Source organism: Stegostoma tigrinum, chromosome 15 (genome assembly GCF_030684315.1).
Source record: "Stegostoma tigrinum isolate sSteTig4 chromosome 15, sSteTig4.hap1, whole genome shotgun sequence".
In the NCBI taxonomy this organism is placed as follows: domain Eukaryota; kingdom Metazoa; phylum Chordata; class Chondrichthyes; order Orectolobiformes; family Stegostomatidae; genus Stegostoma; species Stegostoma tigrinum.
Genome location: NC_081368.1, coordinates 47,483,746 through 47,502,646, shown reverse-complemented (window position 1 = coordinate 47,502,646; position 18,901 = coordinate 47,483,746). Strand labels below are relative to the sequence as shown.

Sequence of the window (18,901 nt, the reverse complement as noted above, 5' to 3'; positions counted from 1 at the left end):
CTTTCTAAGATCCCTAATCCATTCTGGAGGACATCATCCTTCTTTCTTACTTACATCCTTAATACTGATAGTAGCCATAAGAGCTGGCTATTTGTCCAGCACGTTCAGAGTGTTTTGTAGCCATTTAGTGATACCCTTGATCTTGGTGCTGAAGAGGCAATTTATCTTGCACTCTTGTCTGCAGCCAGAAAAAAATTCTGTATGTTCCAATAGCTATTGAATCCCTGATGTCTAATGCTTTTCCAATATTCTTCCTGCTTCTCCTGTCGTGTTGAGTAAGCTTGGTAGCAAGGACTAGAAGCTGGCTGGACACACCAAAGGAACCATCATTCATATAACATTCAAAATAGAGAGAGTTTGCCCAAATTGAACTGCCTCCTTGGATAATCTTCACTATCTGACAGTTATCCATTCCTTCTCTGCTTGCATACCTTAAGATTGCAGAGTGACCACATCTATAAATGTACTACACATAAACCCCTCAATCCTGCAGTAATACCTGCTGCTGTTCACACTTGAAAACATGCAGTTTCAGCTGCTGCTGCCACTGAATTCAGTCTTGCACATCTGGTTATCTTGGATTCAAGAATTGTGGACACTCCACAGGTCTGAGCCACCCTGTTAAGTCTGTTTTTTTTAAATCAGATATTGAGCTGACTGATTAAATAAAAAATAGGCATTCACCAACAGCTCAGCAATCACCTACCTCTCTTGTTAGTAAAGTGATTGAAGATTTAAATATGCCTTCTGGTTATAACACCCAGCACAATGTTGTCTCTTGTTATCTAAAATTCCCTGATGTCAATGAGATAAAACCATGAGGATAATGAGAAGGTTGCGAAATTAACAAGATGGAAAGCTTTCAGGTTCTGATATGTCTTTCTATTTCTTCTTCACTCCAACCATCTCCTCTCTCCCCTCATCCCCACCCACTGTAACTGTGGTTAACAGGAGGTGTCAACACTTCTATTTTCCCACTTGCCCTCTGACCAAGAGCTTTAATAAGCTACTCCTTTTCCTATGTTTCTACCACTGCTAATTTCTCCACCTCCCACGTAACACCACCAACAAGTAAATCTTTCCTTCCCTTTCCTCTTGTAAGGGCTGCCCTCAACTGGGACCTAGTTCTGCTAAGAATGTCTTTGGGTAGATATAACCCTGCTTGTAATACTAGACCACAGGACTCAATAATATTAAATGGTTAAGGGTTAACCACCAATAAATCTTTGGCAGACAAGAATGACAAGAAATAGTTTATTACATACTGAGAGAACAGTGCCGGTTCTTTCTGGAAAAAACTTTTATCTTATACCCAAAACTATAAGAAAATATTGACTCTCAAAATATACTTCCATTAGAACAACATTTTTAGATGATGAAATACATCCTTTATTACAGCAGCGGCTGGTTAATCAAATTAGATGTGGTAAGAGACATAGATATCTCCTAAGAGGAACAGCAATTCATATGCCGTTTGGGAACTCTGCAGCCTAATGGTATCAATGTGGATTTCAACAGCTTCAAAATCTCCCCTTCCCCCAATGCATCCCAAAACCAGCCCGGCTCGTCCCTGCCTCTTCAACAAGAACTGACTTGCTCTTCACAGAGACAATTACTGAGATCCTGGTGGGTGGAGCGATACAAATTTTTGAAGGTTAAACTTTTCATGCCAATAATCATATATGATATCTCCCTCCCAGTTTTTCCCTCCTTATTAAACCCGGTATATTATTGTTTAAATAAGCACATCAAGTTTACTACTATTTCTTCTCCCATCAAGTCTCTGACTTTACAAGTTTATGCCAACTTGAAGAAATAGGTGATTTTCTTCTTCACAAAGAATGTTGAAAGTTAATATCTAGAAAGGCTAGTGGGTGTTATATTTTGCTGTGAAGGCATATGAATATTGACACTGAACCACTATGATGCCCAGAGTTTCTTTGATTTCTTCAAAATGTCTGATAGAACTTAAGTATGAAAAGTAGTCTTATCCTTTCAAACTTGTTACAAGGTAAATCTGGTTGAATGTCTCCCAGCCTATCATATTGCCTTTTGGTTGCCGAGATTTCTTTGTTGTTGATGAATTTAGAACCTGAGTATTCTCTTGTTTGTGGAGGATAAGAAACCAGCTCTTAAAACTTTGTGATAATGGGAACTGCAGATGCTGGAGAATCCAAGATAACAAACTGTGGAGCTGGATGAACACAGCAGGCCAAGCAGCATCTCAGGAGCACAAAAGCTGACGTTTCGGGCCTAGACCCTTCATCAGAGAGGGGAAGGGGAGAGGATTCTGAAATAAATAGGGAGAGAGGGGGAGGCGGACTGAAGATGGATAGAGGAAAAGATAGGTGGAGAGGAGAGTGTGGGTTGGGTGGTATGGAGGGGATAGGTCAGCCCGGGGAGGATGGACAGGTCAAGGGGGCGGGATGAGGTTAGTAGGTAGGAAATGGAGGTGCGGCTTGAGGTGGGAGGAGGGGATAGGTGAGAGGAAGAACAGGTTAGGGGGGCAGGGACGAGCTGGGCTGGTTTTGGGATGCAGCGGGGGAAGGGGAGATTTTGAAGCTGGTGAAATCCACATTGATACCATTAGGCTGCAGAGTTCCCAAACAGAATATGAGTTGCTGTTCCTGCAACCTACGGGTGGCATCATTATGGCACTGCAGGAGGCCCAGGATGGACATGTCGTCTAATGAATGGGAGTGGGAGTTGAAATGGTTCACGACTGGGAGGTGCAGTTGTTTACTGCGAACGGAGTCTGGGTGTTCTGCAAAGCGGTCCCCAAGCCTCCTCTTGGTTTCCCCAATGTAGAGGAAGCTACACCGGGTGCAGTGGATGCAGTATACCACATTGGCGGATGTGCAGGTGAACATCTGCTTGATGTGGAAAGTCATCTTGGGGCCTGGGTGTGGGGTCAGGTGTAGCACTTCTTGCGGTTGCAGGGGAAGGTACCGGGTGTGGTAGGGTTGGCGGGGAGTGTGGAGCCAAAAAGGGAGTCACGGAGCCAGTGGTCTCTCTGGAAAGCAGACAGAAAGGTCCAGGAAGGTAAGGGATGTGTTGGAGATGGTCCAGGTGAACTGAAGGTTGGGGTGGAAGGTGTTGGTGAAATGGATGAACTGTTCGAGCTCCTCTTGTGGGCATTAAAAGTTTGTGAAGATTTTTTCATTGGAAATCTTAAAGGTCATAGGTATATGCTTCTGCATGGGTTAGAATGTGAACATTCTAATGAGGCCAGTAAAGTTTTTTCTCTGCCTGATAAATGTCAATATTTTACAGCAAAGCATACTTGCAATTTTTAAAAGTGATGGTTATTGATTGTTATACATATATAAGTTCTACAAACTGATGATCTTTATGCCTTAAAGAAACTTTGAACACTGCTGTAGACTTAGGTGTTATTCTATGTAGTCAACATAACATCAAATCAGTAAGTTATAATTTTATATTTTTCAACCAAGGAGTTTTGTCAGATATCACGGTGATACTTGCTCCTGTATCATGCTTGAATTGACTTAGATGTTTCTTGGCATGGATGAGCTTTGTTATGTCCTGTTTAGATGAGTCACCAATTTCCCCAAAGGAATGATTGAAATATTTCTTCAAGGGACATATTTCACCCAAAACAATCGAAGCATATTTTGGGAGTTAACACTTTCTAATGGTTTTCGGTATAAAGAATTAAGTTTAGCTGATATAACCAACACTGTTCTATTATTTAAGGATTGCTTCTGGTTTCTGCACAATATCCCACTATCTCACAAGGTGACATTCTTGCAATAGAGCTGAAAATAACTTTTGTTTGTCTGGTTTCTTTGTCCCACATCTTATACAGTAGACAATAGACAATAGACAATAGGTGCAGGAGTAGGCCATTCAACCCTTCGAGCCAGCACCACCATTCATTATGATCATGGCTGATCATCCACAATCAGTATCCTGTTCCTGCCTTATCCCCATAACCCTTGATTCCACTATCTTTAAGAGCTCTATCCATCTCTTTCTTGAAAGTATCCAGAGACTTGGCCTCCACTGCCTTCTGGGGCAGAGCATTCCATATATCCACCACTCTCTGGGTGAAGAAGCTTTTCCTCAACTCTGTTCTAAATGGCCCACCCCTTATTTTTAAATTGTGTCCTCTGGTTCTGGACTCACCCATCAACGGAAACATACTGCCTGCTTCCAGAGTGTCCAATCCCTTAATAATCTTATACGCCTCAATCAGATCCCCTCTCACCCTTCTAAGCTCAAGTGTATACAAGCCCAGTCGCTCCAATCTTTCAACATACGATAGTCCCGCCAATCCGGGAATTGACCTCATGAACCTACACTGCACTCCCTCAATAGCCAGAATGTCCTTCCTCAAATTTGGAGACCAAAACTGCACACAATACTCCAGGTGCGGTCTCACTAGGGCCCTGTACAGCTGCAGAAGGACCTCTTTGCTCCTATACTCAATTACAGTATCTCTCAGCATCAAAAGATTTGAATACTCTTTGCATTGGTTAGTTGTGTGATGGTTTGGAATGCTTCACTTTATGCAGTTGATGGTCCAATGGAGTAAATTTGTCCTTCCATCCATAGACTTTTCTGTGGCATTTTTCTGAATTTCAGCTTCTAGCACAACCTGGATAGACTTTTCCAGTGTGGGAACTTACTTCAATTGTAAAAGAACTGAAGGAGATAGAATTTTTTGGAGTTGTAATTAATTTTTAATTGCTGATAAAGTAATGCACGACCTCCTAATAAGTGATAAATTATAATGACCTTCTACATAAAAATGATTATGACGTTCACTGTTTAAAAAAAACTTCTAACTTTTCTCTGTAAATATTTGAAACTGTTTAAGATCTTTAAATTGTAAATATGGTCTTTCAACAAAGCTTTCAATTTAGTTTTTAAATATTTGAAAACTAAATTGAAAGCTTTGTTGAAAGACCATATTTACAACTTAAAGTATTTTTATAGTTCTCAAATATTTTTTAAAAAACTATAAAAAACCCTTTAAGTTGACATTTCTTCATTAAATTAAGACTTTGAAATAATGAACTATGATTGAGGATTCATGCCTTTTTACTGTTCTTCCTCATGAGTTTCCTTTTGTATCAAAACGGGTGCTCTGTATTGTTTTTGTTTCTTCCAACTAATTGCCACCCTTTTTAACTGAAAAAAAGTGGCATTGAAGTGTTTTCATGCGTTTTTAATATTTTTGTTTGTACAACAAAAAATTGTTTCAACTTTAAAATGACTATGTTCAGTAAAAATTTCTTCTACTTTCAACTTTTTGGTCCTGAACTCTTGAACTGCAATGCCAGTTTGAAGAATATTTTAAAGAATGATTCCATTTTTGAACAATTTGTTAGCAATCTTTAATTACAGTTTTAAACAGTGAAAGGAATGTGCATTTAGTGCATGAAATGATTTCAGCCTTCTGTCAGCTTCCTTGCTCAGAATGTTGCCATAAAAAAAATGAATTTTCACCTTTTCTTCTAGGGACTCAACTTACTTCTGGAATCTGAAGTCAGTTGCTTCTTTCCTGGTTCACATGGAGTCATAGAGATTTAACAGCAGTACTTCAGCACATTGTGTTCATGCCAGTCATCAAGTGTTTACTGAATGTAATCCAACTTTCTAGCACTTGCCCCGAAGTCTCATATGGTATGGCAGGTGCTCATCTAAATTCTTCTTAAATGTCTTGATTGTTCTGGCCTCTAACCACGCATAGAGGCACTGAATTCCAGCAACCGACCATCCTCGAGGTGAACAGTTATTTCCATAAATCTCCTCTAAGTTTCCTCACGTGAAATGTCTCAGGAATCAGCCTACCCAGTGTCTCTTCATGGCTGAATTATTTTAGCACAGGCAGCATCCTGTTAAATTTTCTTTACACCTTCTCTAGTACAATCACATCCTTCCGATAGTGTGGCAACTAGAACTGCACACAATACTGCAGGTGTGGTTGAACTAATGTTACACACAGTCTATCATAGCCTCTTTGCCATTGTGTTCAATGCCTTGACAAACCAAGGCAAGTAACTCAGATGGCTTCTTTGCGACCTTATCAACCTGCCCTGATGTCCTCAAGTTTCTATGGACATGAATATCAAGATCCTCCATATGTCCTAGTGTCCTATCATTCACCATATATTCCCTTGTTTTGTTAATCCTCTCAAAATGCACCACCACCTCCTACTTTTCAGGACTAAATTCCATTTCAACAGTCTTGCCCATCTGACTAGTTTGTCTGAATAATCCTTAGTCTAAGGCTTTCCTCCTCATTAGTTAGCACACCACCAATTTTCAAGTCATCAGTGAACTTACTTATCTTACATTTATGTCTCCTTCATTACTGCGCAGAACATACAGTACGGGACCCAGCACCTGATCCTTGTGGCACATATTGGTTACAGGCTTCTAGTCACAAAAACACCTTTCTACCATCAGTCACCGCTTCCTGCAAATTAGTCAATTTTGAACCCAGTTTTCCAAATTGTCCTACATCCCATTGGTTCTTTCTTTCTTAACCAGCCTTGTCAAAACAGCAAGTCCTTGTCAAAAGCCTTATTGAAGTCCATGTAGACTATCTCATTGCTCTAACCTCATCTATAGTCCTAGTCACGTCCTCAAAAAAATTCAACACAATTTGTTAGATGTGACCTCCTCCAGACCAAGCCATGCTGACTATTAATCCTCACCCCTCCAATTAGAGATTAATTCTATCCCTCAGAGTTTTTCCAATGGTTTCCCTACCAATGATGTTAGACTCACGGGCCTATAGTTTTATCTCTACTACCCTTCTTGAATAAGGGACCACATTATCCATTCTACAGTCCTTTGGAATTCTACCTATTGCCAGAGGATTTGAAAATCAATGTCATAGACCCTCCAATTTCCTTCCCTAATTTCAAAGCAGCCTTAGATACATCTTATTTGGGTCTGGGGATTTAGTCATTTTCAATTCCCTGAAAGCACTAATACATCTTCCCTCTCAATTCTAATTTGTTCAGTTATATCACAGACCCCTTTCTTGATTTCTGTACCAATATCATCCTTTCCATAGCAATAGGATAGCATAGGAATAAAAATGCAAATAACTCATTTAAAATCTTGGCTATGACTTCCAGAATGCCAATGTGGTCTCTTCGTATGGTACTTTTCTCACCCGAGATAAATTTATACACCACTTCTGGATTTTCTTTAATATTATCAGTCAATGTGTTTTAATGATCCCTCTTCACTCTAAAAATGTCCTGTTTAAATAATTGCTACATTTTGTATATTCCTCAAAAACATCTGCTGTTTGGAGCTCTTGGCATATGTCATAAGTTTCCTTTTTGTTCATTATTCAGTCCTGTATGTCTCTTAACATCCAAGGTTCTCTGGACTTGTTAGTCTTTACATGAACATATTAGCCTTGCACTTTCACTACTAAAATGTTTTGCAAATCAGATGTACCTCCTTGTAGCTTCAGTGAGACTCTTTCTGATCTTCACAAGCTTTTCTCTAACTTTTTTCCTCCTGGTTCTGGCTTCTTTAAGCTTTTAAAGTTGGTATGCTAGCTGTTACAGTTCTTCTACTGATGAAGATCTGTTTTTCCAGCAGCAGCGCCTAGTGTTCTGGGAGCTGACCAGATCTATGCTCCTTTCAAAAACGCTGCTGAATTCTACAACAGACACCTTTTTAATTAATACTTGGGATGAAGGCATCTCTAACTAGGCAGCATTTAATACCCATCCTAATTGCCCTAAGGCCAGTTAAGAGTCAACCATATTGCTGTGGGTCTGGACTCACATGTAGGCCAGACCAGCTAAAGATGGCAGTTCCTTCCCTAAAGGCCATTAGTGAGAATTCCACTGGCTGTTAAAGGGTTGTTTATGACTATGTGAGAAGGGGTAAACTGTCTCTCCTCTCTTCAAATTTTTTGATTGAGCACGACAAAGGTTTAAAATCTACTTAGCACAAGGCTATATCTTTCTCAGATTAAATTTTATTGGAGCAGTAAAGAAGCGAATATCAAGGTTTTCTTGAGCAAAAGATGAACAAACTTATTGCGAACCCTGAGCCAGCCAAACACAGGCAAGCTGACACCTACACTTTGTCCCCAGTGAGCGATTGTGGCTGTTGGGATGGAGTGCGGGTGCTTCCGGTGTTGCAACTTCACTCCTGGTATAAAACTCAACCCTTGGAGTGAGAGACAGAGGATTTATTTGACATGACCCACACAGTGACAGACTGCATTTGTAGCGTTAAGAATCAGGATTCTGCACAGGGAGTTTGTTGAACTGCATTATAAATTAATATGCAGAACCTCAAAGACAATATTCTCTGGATTACCTGAGCCTCAAACATCAGTATTGGGTTAGAGGAGAGAATTAAACATGTGACTCAAAGAGTGCTGTGAGAAGACAATGTTACAACTGTTGAGACACTGGCACAGGTATTACCCAAAAGGGGGTGGATAGAGCTTTAAAAGAGGGGCAGAGGATCAGAAAAGAGTCTGAAGACAAAATTAGTGAATGTACTCAAAGCAGTCGAAGTGGGGAGACACAGTTTAATGATAATACTGCATCAGTTAATAAGGTCTAAGTAAATAATAGCAGTAAAAGAAATTAAAACAATTTATCTGAAAGAACAAACTAATGCAACAAATAAAGATAAATGTGTTTGATATATTCGTCATTGCTGAATCACGGTTGCAAGGTAATCAACATTGGACAAATTAAACTGACGAAGATAGCATGGAAAATAATTTTGGAGAAAATGTTCATGACAGCTTCCCACAACAATAAATTGTGGAACCAATTAGGGATAAAACTTTATGCTACATTGATGATGTACATTAAGGCGGGGTAATTAGTGAAAGTTCTTATAGTGAAAGATCTTTAGGGAGTCCTGTTAAAGAGAATGACATTCTGAGTCCAAAAGAAGAGACTTAAACTTTAAGATACGACAAGCGAGTTTTTTAAGGTTGATTAGCTGAATAGACCAAATCCTGTGGTGATAAATAAGCAGCAGGAAATGTTTGAAGAAACTATGCAAAATTTTTAATGAAGATGCATTATGATAAAATCACAGACATGGTGAGAAAGATCAATCTGTAGTTTACTAGAATGTTAAAGATTGTTAAGGAATAACCATACAATGTTGCAAAAAGTTGATGAAAGTGTATGAAAGGACAGAGTTAATGAGAAATATCTTCACTCAATGAGTTGTGAAACTTTGGGATTATCTACACTAAGGCTGATGTGAATGCTCAATTGGTGAGTATATTAAGGCCAAGATGAATACAAACATGGCTGATTGTTAGCCTCAATTCCACTATCTTATTCTCTCACTATTTCTTATGATTCTCTGAAAGAACAAAAATCCAAACACTGGGGAGTGGACCAATGGGCTGTATTGTCCAATTTTGCTCATTTCCTCAGTGTTTTCATGTCAAGATGAGACTTGAGCGACACTAGTTGCTACTGTGAGTATGCTGGAGGTGTGATGCATTTAAACTTATGAGAAGCTGACCTTGTGTTGGGTGCGAGATGTCCAAAGAAGATACATTTAGTGACACGGACTACCCACGTGAAGTTGTTAAATTCCACTCTTCAGTATTTGACCTTTCTCAGCACCTACCCCAACTTCCTTGTGAGAGTGGTTTTTGAAGGTGTCCAAACTCAAGGTGGGACAATGAAATCTTTCCATCTGCTTAAATGCAACTCCCATCTTCTGCGCTATGGGGAATTAAAGGTTTAGTACCTAAGGTGTAGGAACTGTCACTAAATTCATTCAGGCAACATGGGTAGATGAATTAGGAACTGTCACTAAATTCATTCAGGCAACATGGGTAGATGAATTTGTGTTTTATCCCCTCCATCTGAACAGATGCAGCATGGCATGAATTATGGTCCCTGTGTCGAAAGACTGAGGAACAAGAATTTTGCTTTCACTAGCCAGGACTTAATAGTTGGAGAAAGAAGCTGATTTCAAATGTTCTGGGAAAGTTTATAAATTGAAGCAAGGGTTATAGCGACAGGCAGAGGCCATGAAGCAAAATATTAATGACAATTAAAGCAAACGTAACAAATCTAATGCAATCCTGTCATTTGAAATATCCATTTTAGTTGACTTGTTTAAATCTTATTAGGACCTGCAGTTACTGGGAAAAACAAAAATGCAAATTTCAGAAGTTGGGAAATGTTGCCCCCTGTATTCACGCAGCTAAAAGAAAGACTCCCCTTAAATAGGTTACATGAAGCATTGGAGAAGATTGTTTACAGTTGCTTCAACAGTCCAGAAATGACCTTGATCACATCTTATTGTTAGGTTTAGTTTGTGTTGGATAAAACGGAATAAAAATAGAATTATTTTATTGTGATATTTGAACAAGTTATCTCTCAATATACTCTGAAACACAGACCGTAATGCATCTCAACAACACACACAACTGGATATTTACTTCAGTGGGTAAAAGTAAACACAGCAGATGCGGGAAATCTGAAATAAAAACAGAAAGTACTGGAGGCACTCAGTATGCCTGGCAGCATCTATGGACAAAGAAACTATGGAGAAAGAAATGTTTGAATTCTGACAGAGGGAGATAAGAATTTATCAGCGTTGCTTCTAATTTCCATCCTCCCCTCACCTTCATCTGATCCACAGCTGACACTTCCTTTCTTTCCTTGACTTCGCCAATTCGATTTCTGGAGATAGCCTGTCAATCTAATATCCAGTACAATACCACCAACTCCCATTGCACTTTGAGTACACTTCCTCACATCCTGCTTCTTGCAAGGATTTCAATCTGTTTTCCTAGTTCCTCTGTCCTCCCTCTGTGACACCCTGTTCCATTCCTCATTACTCCCAACATTTCCTCACTTCCTCATGGCACATTCCCATGCAATCACACAAGGTTCAACTCTTGCCTATTCACTCCCTCCCTCCTCACTGTCCAAGACCCCAGATACACCTTCCAGGTGAAGCAATGTTTTACTAGTACTTTCAATTTAGTCTATCGTATTCACTGCTCACAATGCAGTCTCCTTTATATTAGCAAGACGAAATACAGACTGGTGACTGCTCTGTAAAATATCTCTGTCCTGTGTGTAAGAATGATCCGGGCCTTCCAGTTACTTGCCAATCCAATAGACCATCTTGCTCCTATACTAATACATCCACTCTGGGCCAGCTACAGCGCTTCAATGAAGCTCAACACAAGCTGGAAAAGCAGCGCTTCATTTTCTGCTGAGGCAATTTACATCCTTGAACACTCAATGTCAGTTTGCACAATGAGATAGCAAAGTGTGGAGCTGGATGAACATAGCAGGCCAAGCAATTTCAGTGCATGACTTCTATCTGCTAATTTTCTTTTATCTCCCATGCTCCTCCAGCCATGTCTTGTTTGCTTCTTGTTGACTTTGCTGTGGAGCAGACCCGTTTTCACCTTTTTGCACCTTAATTTGTTTTGGTTTTACACCTCTATTTCTCCTTTACCATGATTAGCACTGTCTTTGTCTTTTGCTTGGGGCACCCTCACCATCTGTTCCAATTACATCTTCTCTCCCTCTGTCAGCAGCATGAAAATCACTGCTATCCAGCCTGTTTTAATTCTGTAAAAGAGTCATATCAGACTTGAAACAAAAACAGAAATTGCTGGAAAAGGTCAGCAGTTCTGGCAGAATCTGTGGAGAGAAATCACAGTTAATGTTTCAGGTCCAGTGACCTTTTCACAGAACTTCCATATCAGGCTTGAGACTCTTTTATACTTAGTTCACGGGATGTGGTCAGGACTGGCAAAGCCAGCATTTATTGTACTCCCGAACTACCCAGACAGCAGTTAAAAATGTACCACTTTGCTGTCAGTCTGGAGTTACGTGTAGGCAAGAGCAGGTAATGATAGTAGGCATCCTTTCCTAAAGGACTTCCTGACTCCACAGATGCTGCCAGACCTGCTAAGTTTCTCCAGCACTTCCTGTTCTTACAAACTTGACAGATTTTATTCCATACAAACTTAAAACTGTGAAGTCATGCGAGGAACAGAATGTCTTGATGTTTCTCCGATCCATCCCTGCCCAATAGAGTAGGAGCGATTCATTCATGTCAGAAAGGAACAGAGACGTGCAGAAATCTTTCAGCAATTTCCATAAATAAAAGAACTTCCATTGTTCTCCACCATGCCAGCCATCAAAGTGACAGTAATAATGTTACTGACATAAAAATCTGATTGAAACTAATGAGTTATAATTTAAAGTGACAGTCTGGGCTCCAGGATGTTAACTGTTTGACCTATTCAACTTCTTCCAAAAGTACTGAGGATAAAGAAAGTCATGAATCAATTTGAGTAGTCACCTGGTTATTTTAAAATATGTTTGTTTCTGTCTCCTTTGAGTTGATTTGTGTAAGTGGAAGATAATTCTGATGTAGAATATTATAGATATACAATTGCCATATGAGAATCTTTGGTGTTGGTGACTTGAAATGAGAGATGACTTCTTACGGAGCACTGCATAATTTTCAATATTATCCTGAAGGAGATGAAAAGTTTCTGAGATACATTACTCTCCTTACATCACAGATATCTGTTGCTGAGTCCACATCGCTCACTTTGTCAAAGTTACTGAACCAGATCAGGTATCTTCCTCATGTATCTAAAGACAAAGGATAATAATTTCAGATGTCATGCAGAAAAAATAGAACTTTTATAAATTATGGCATTGGTGTGATGGACAGGGTATTGAATTAGATTTGAGGCTTGTAACTGCAATTTCTACAATGTGAACTGAGCCAGGTGATTTGTTACTTCTGGTAAAAATGTGTAATTGGGATTTGTATAAATACAACTGTGGAACCCAAACCATAGTTATGAATTCAGTCATGAAAGCTAAATTATAATATGTAACTTTAGTAAGCATTAACAATCAGCTCTGAATTTAACATGGGATACTGTTGAATTTGACTTTTGGATGAATTTGGAGCCAATATGATTAACATTTATAGCTGCAGATGATTAAACAGAAAACTATCTTAATTTTCCAACATCTTGTTTGAAAACACAGGTAAGAGCTTTCAGAACTATGAATGGTTAAGACAATGAATGATAAACCAATTAATTTCTTTGAATATCATAGTTAAAGATAACCAGAATTAATGTTTACCTTCTTAACAGTTCATTTGTAAACCTAGCTGTAAGACAAATGTCTGATTTGTTTGCTTTGTTGTTACAAAACAACTGTATTGCTAAATTTTTACAGACCTCCTGCTATAAATCTCAATAATAACTCAATAAGCTTAAAAGAAACTATGCGTACAACTGCTTTGCTCCACTGAATAACTTTATTAAATTCCTGGCTGTGGTCACACTAAGATTAAATCCAGATTAAATCTAGAAATCTAGTTTATCTGATCATTGTGCCCATTCATCTATCTTGCAGCTTCAAGAAGATTAAATTTCACTGTCAAACAAGGAAAGGAGACATTACACCAATTTCAATTCACGTCCGTACTCCAGAGCTCAGAAAGAGAAAACTCAACCTGGAAAGTTGGCATAATGACAACAAGATTACTCTAAAATATGCTGTCAACCATAATCCAATAGCTCAGCATTCATGTTCTCTGATCATAAATCCAACATCAACAATAATAACCAGCTGTATTTTTGTAATGCCTTTAACAGGAAACATTGCCAAGGCACTTCATGGAGATGTAATCAGACAACAGAATCTGATTGTCTTTTGCTTATTGTTTATTACACTCTGAAATATGCTCCAATCTGTAATGGTGCTTTAGCCTGCAGCACCATCCAGAGATTCAAAATAACAAAAACTCACATTATCAAGTTCTGTTGCATTTTAAATAAGTAGATACAATTCATTGAAATTTCTCAAAGATGTAATTAAGATTTTTCCTTTTTTTAGGTAGTTTTTCATTCTGGTCAATTTGTGAGCCCTGACCTGATCTTTTATAACCAGATATTCTAAACGCATTTATTCCATTACAATTAGCCTCACCTTGTGTGTCCAACATGTTGATGTGATGTGGCGGCTGTGTGGGAAATGAGAGCTAGCATGATTTCTGCTTTTGTGTGTTAGTCAGCTATGTGTGAATAGCTCCACTGAATATAAGGATATGAGAGATAGGAACAGGGGTAGGCTATTTGGCCTGTCAAGTCTGTCCCACTATTCTGCAAGATCATGGCTAATCTGCCACAGGCTTCAATTTGTCTTCCATGCCAACTCAACATGATCATCAACTTCTTTATATTTCAAAAATCTTGCAACCTATACACTTTTCGCAAAGACGCTGTGATTCCTCTTTTAATACTTTTCGTGATCTAGCCTCCACAACTCCTCGGGATAGAGAATTCCAGATTTTCATGATCCCTTGAGAGAAGAAATTCCTTCCCATCTCAGTATTAAATAAGTTCCCCTTATTCTGTGACTATGTCCCCTAGTTTGAGATTTCCCTCATTTTTGGAAACATCTTAACATCTACCCTGACCAGCTCACCCAGAACCTTGTATGTTCCAATGATTTCACATCTCATTATGAATAAAGGCTTAATATGTTTAGCTCTTATCCTTCATCCTGCGTTAGGGAATACTTCAGGAACATTGAAACTGAAGGGAGTGAAGCCCTGACACAAAACCTGGAATGAAGTGCAAAAGTAGACTGTCTAAATATGTAGGATAACAAAGTGTGAAGCTGGTAGAACACAGCAGGCCAAGCAGCATCTCAGGAGCACAAAAGCTGACGTTTCGGGCCTAGACCCTTCATCAGAGATGAAGATCCTCTCTGATGAAGGGTCTAGGCCCAAAACGTCAGCTTTTGTGCTCCTGCGATGCTGCTTGACCTGCTGTGTTCATCCAGCTCTACACTTTGTTATCTTGGATTCTCCAGCATATGCAGTTCCCATTATCACTGTCTAAATATGTAACTGTTTCATCACCCCCTGCAACTAAGCTGGTGCCAAACATTATGCTTTTCATTCTTTGAGCTCAGCCGCGCATGTTAAAAAGGTGACCTGAATCTTGAACATCCCAGATCTTCATACATTTTACCCAGGCTGTCCGAGTGAGGACACTCCAGTTTTACTGTGGAGTGTTAACTTAACATGAATGTTACACATGAGTAGGCCATGTCAACTGACACAGAGAATGGGTGAATGATGGCAGAGCTGGATATTGAACCTACAGTTGAGGAGTTTGGCAATGACTATTAACTCACTTACCATGGACAACAATCAAGGTGCTGATGCTATACTACTGAAACCTGACAACCATGGGAAACCAGCACTCCTTCACTATCTTCATGAATTCCTCTCTTTCTGTCAGACAAATGGGCAGTCCTTCAGGAAATGCATGATGCAAATTTATAACCCTGTACAAGAACAAGAATGACTGCAACAATTGCATAAACTGTTAAGGTACCTCACTGCTCAAGTATTGTGGAGAAAAGTAGTCCATGTTGCAATTGTCAGGCTGTACATATTGGCAAAAACTGGGGCTAGCGAATCATGCACATTCTTAGCCTGCTGCCTTCCTCTGAGCAAGTGAAATAATGACAGCCATGCCAGAGAGGGGCTTCTGGACCACACCATGCGATGAATAATACAGAGTTGACCGCCGCTTCTCACATCATCTTTAACAGAAGGCTGCTGCAGAATTTGTACATGTGTTAACACCTAACATAATTTTATTAGACTGGTGAGCAAGTGTTTCGTCTAAAGGTTCGAACCTTTCCCATTTAGAACATAGAACATTACAGCACAGTACAGGCCCTTCGGCCCTTGATGTTGTGCCGACCTGTCATACCGATCTCAAGCCCATCTAACCTACACTATTCCATGTACGTCCATATGCTTCTGAATACTGCTCTGTTATGTGGCACTAATCAGGGAGCTTGGCACCCTTTAATTCTGAAATGCTGATACTTTTCTCGTGTAATATACCCAATAGTTATTGTTGACACAATTTGCGCACCAACTGGATATGGCAAAGAAACATGAACTCTTCCCTTGTTCTTCTACGTTGATACTGACCACATCAAGCAGCCAGGCCAGTTTCAGTTCAGCTGAATTGTCTGCGTGCCTCCATAGCCAAGACATATAATGGGTAAAATAGAAGAAAGAACTGTGGATGCTGGATATCTGAAACAAAGATAGAAATTGCTGAAGAAACTCAGCAGGCCACGCAGAATCCGTGAAGAGAAAGCACAGTAACTTTAGAGCCCAGTTTATTCAGAACTGGGGTTCTGAAGAAGGGTAATTGGTCTTGAAAAGTTAAGTCTGCTTTTTCTCCCCATACGTTACCAGACATGCTGAGTTTCTCCAGCATTCTCTGTTTTTGTTTGTGGTATAATAGGTAATACAACCTTAACAAAATGCAAACTATAAATATCCTTTAACTTACCTTTAAGCAGCGCCATTTTAATTGATCGGTACGACATTAAGAAATGGTTTGTATTATTCATTTTACTTATGTGGCTGCCTGATTTGAAAGGTGGATTAAACAGTTGGAACTGTTTTGTTTACAAAATTTCCACCTGCACAGTTTTACAGCCATAGTGTCTTCATTGCCATCAGTGTAAATACAACTAGGCAAGATTGTAAAGAAAACACCTTCCAATGATCTGTGCTGGTCGAAAATGCATCATCAGATTTAAATCTGACCTACAGAATTACTAAATGAGCAATGTTTACTCACAGCCCTAATGAATTTGTTGATCTCAACCAAATTCAGAGGAGATCATAGAATTGCCTTCAGCATCCTTTGAACAGGAAACAAATTAGTGAGAGTCCTTGTTTTTGATCACTATTCAGCAACTCAGACAGGAAATTCCATCAGCAAGTGGTAGCTAAACATTGGATTTAGGTTCTCCCTTTTTATCCTCTAATGGTCTGGCTTGTGCCCTTTCAGGATTATGATTGCCTCTCACATATTCCCATGGTCGAATCCCTTACTCACCTCACTATTTACATTCCTATGTAAATTATGGGCATTTGGGAAAACTCATCCAGGTTTCAGGTACTCAAGGAATTGTATCCTATCTGAATCAATACCTTCAGGAGAGGTTGGGAAGAAAGTTAGGGAGTAAAAACAAAAGGAAAACTTTGTTTTAATAAAGGTTTGCATATCTTCGTTTTGTACTAGAAATTGGAACCTGTACAAAATACATACATAAAAATGTTGAGCAAAAACACTCTAGCTAGGACATCGTACAATGATTAAGAAATAAAATGCAGGCTTGCCACATTAAGTCCCACTTGTCAATCAGTTTATTCCTCTCTAAATTGATCAACCTATTCTAATAGATGCCATGTAAAAACGATCATCCTTTTTTTAAAATCCCTCCTTAGCCTCACACCATCCTAACTCTGAAATCTTCTCCAACCCTGGGCCATCACAATGCACCTCCTAACTCAAAGATATTTCATTCCTTTGACTTTGGTCTTTTGTAAGTCTCCCGTCCTTTGTCCCACCCATGATGATTGAGGCTGTTTTCTTTGGAAAACTCTTCATTGTTCCCTTCTTTCCTTTAAAAACCTTCTCAAAATCTACATCTTTCACCAAACTATTGCCCCCTCCTGCAATCTCTGTAATGTTTGCTTGGAACACACTTTACTCCATGCATTATTCTCACATCTGAAGTGCTAAATTATTATTTGGCTTAAAGGTGTTCTAACAATACAAGTTGTTGAAAACAATTTAAATTTCTCCCTGGTGACACTTGCCTTGACCTCAGATTTCACAGAGTAATACAGCCCAACAATCTGGACCTTTTGAAACTGAAATGTACCTGCACTTACCGTTTAGTGTACTTGTTATGTAATAACTGACAGCACCAATTGCTGGACAGGACACTGGTAGTTCACGTTCAGTTCCACTTTCTGCACCAGGACTTTGGATCTCACTCGCTTCCCATTGACAGCGGGTGAAGGTGCATGTTGGGGAAATCCTAGCTTTTGCAGCACAGAAGAGCTGAAGAACCTGCATTCTCACATCTTTTTGCCAATAGGAATAAATCAGCGGATTCATCAGAGAGTTACACAGACTAAGGGGCCAGAGGTAGTCTTCAATGGTTGTGTATAATTGGCATTTGGTGCAACATACTTGCACAGTAGTTGCAATGAAGAAGGGCGTCCATGCAACCATAAAACATCCAACAAGTATCCCTATGGTCCTGATCGCTTTGACATCTCGGATGTGACAGCGAGGTGGTGGAGCAGAGCTGGAGACTGTGCTTATTCGCTCACTTTCGAGGATTTGACGTGTGTGGGAATATGCTATTTTGAAGATAACGCTGTAGAAGTAGACGAAAATTAATGAAGCAGGAAGAAAACAAGAACAAAATACAATTATAATATACTTAGGATTGATGATTGAGAACAGGGTGCAGTTCCCATTATACTCAGCAGGCTGTAGCTGCTGAATGATCACTGGAAGGAACCCAATTAAAAGTGCTACAGTCCAGAGGCACACAATGATTAACACCACCATTTTATCCAGCATCAGTCGGCAGTATTGCAAAGGTAGTTTTATAGCTAGAAAACGGTCAAATGCAACTGACACCATTGTTAATATAGAGGCAGCAGAGGGTGAGATTACAAGTGAAATCCGTAACATGCACAACTCTCTGCTGGCGGTGAAATCCTGTCTGCTGAGCACTATAACAGCTGTTCCAAAGCAGGTAAGTCCCAACAGCATGTCTGCAACTGCCAGGTTCAAGACGAAACACAAGCTAGCAGATCTGTTCTTCAGAATCATTAGGACCAGCACCACCACCACGACAGCATTGGAAATAATGATCAGCAATGAAAGCGCTGTCACAATGCTACCAAAATGATTGACATCCATCGTTGAGAAGTTCAGTGAACAGATTCTGGAAAATAAACTGAAGTGCAGTCTACCATCGATACAGGTAGA

The 18,901-nt window shown here is 39.5% G+C and overlaps 1 protein-coding gene across 1 annotated transcript; it reads right to left on the bottom strand.

Moving 5' to 3' along the window:
- Positions 1-11,730: 11,730 nt before the first annotated feature.
- Positions 11,731-18,625, bottom strand: LOC125458991 (glucose-dependent insulinotropic receptor). The gene is made up of 2 exons (XM_048544863.2): positions 17,785-18,625; positions 11,731-12,629 (listed from the first exon to the last, which is right to left on the bottom strand). The coding sequence occupies exons 1-2, from the start codon at positions 18,599-18,601 to the stop codon at positions 12,622-12,624; spliced, it is 825 nt and encodes a 274-aa protein (XP_048400820.2). The 5' UTR covers positions 18,602-18,625; the 3' UTR covers positions 11,731-12,621.
- Between the last annotated feature and the right edge of the window lie 276 nt (positions 18,626-18,901).

What these genes read in the sequence shown, in the direction of transcription:
- LOC125458991 (XM_048544863.2), bottom strand. Translation starts at nt 18,601, where the DNA reads ATGTTACGGATTTCACTTGTAATCTCACCCTCTGCTGCCTCTATATTA.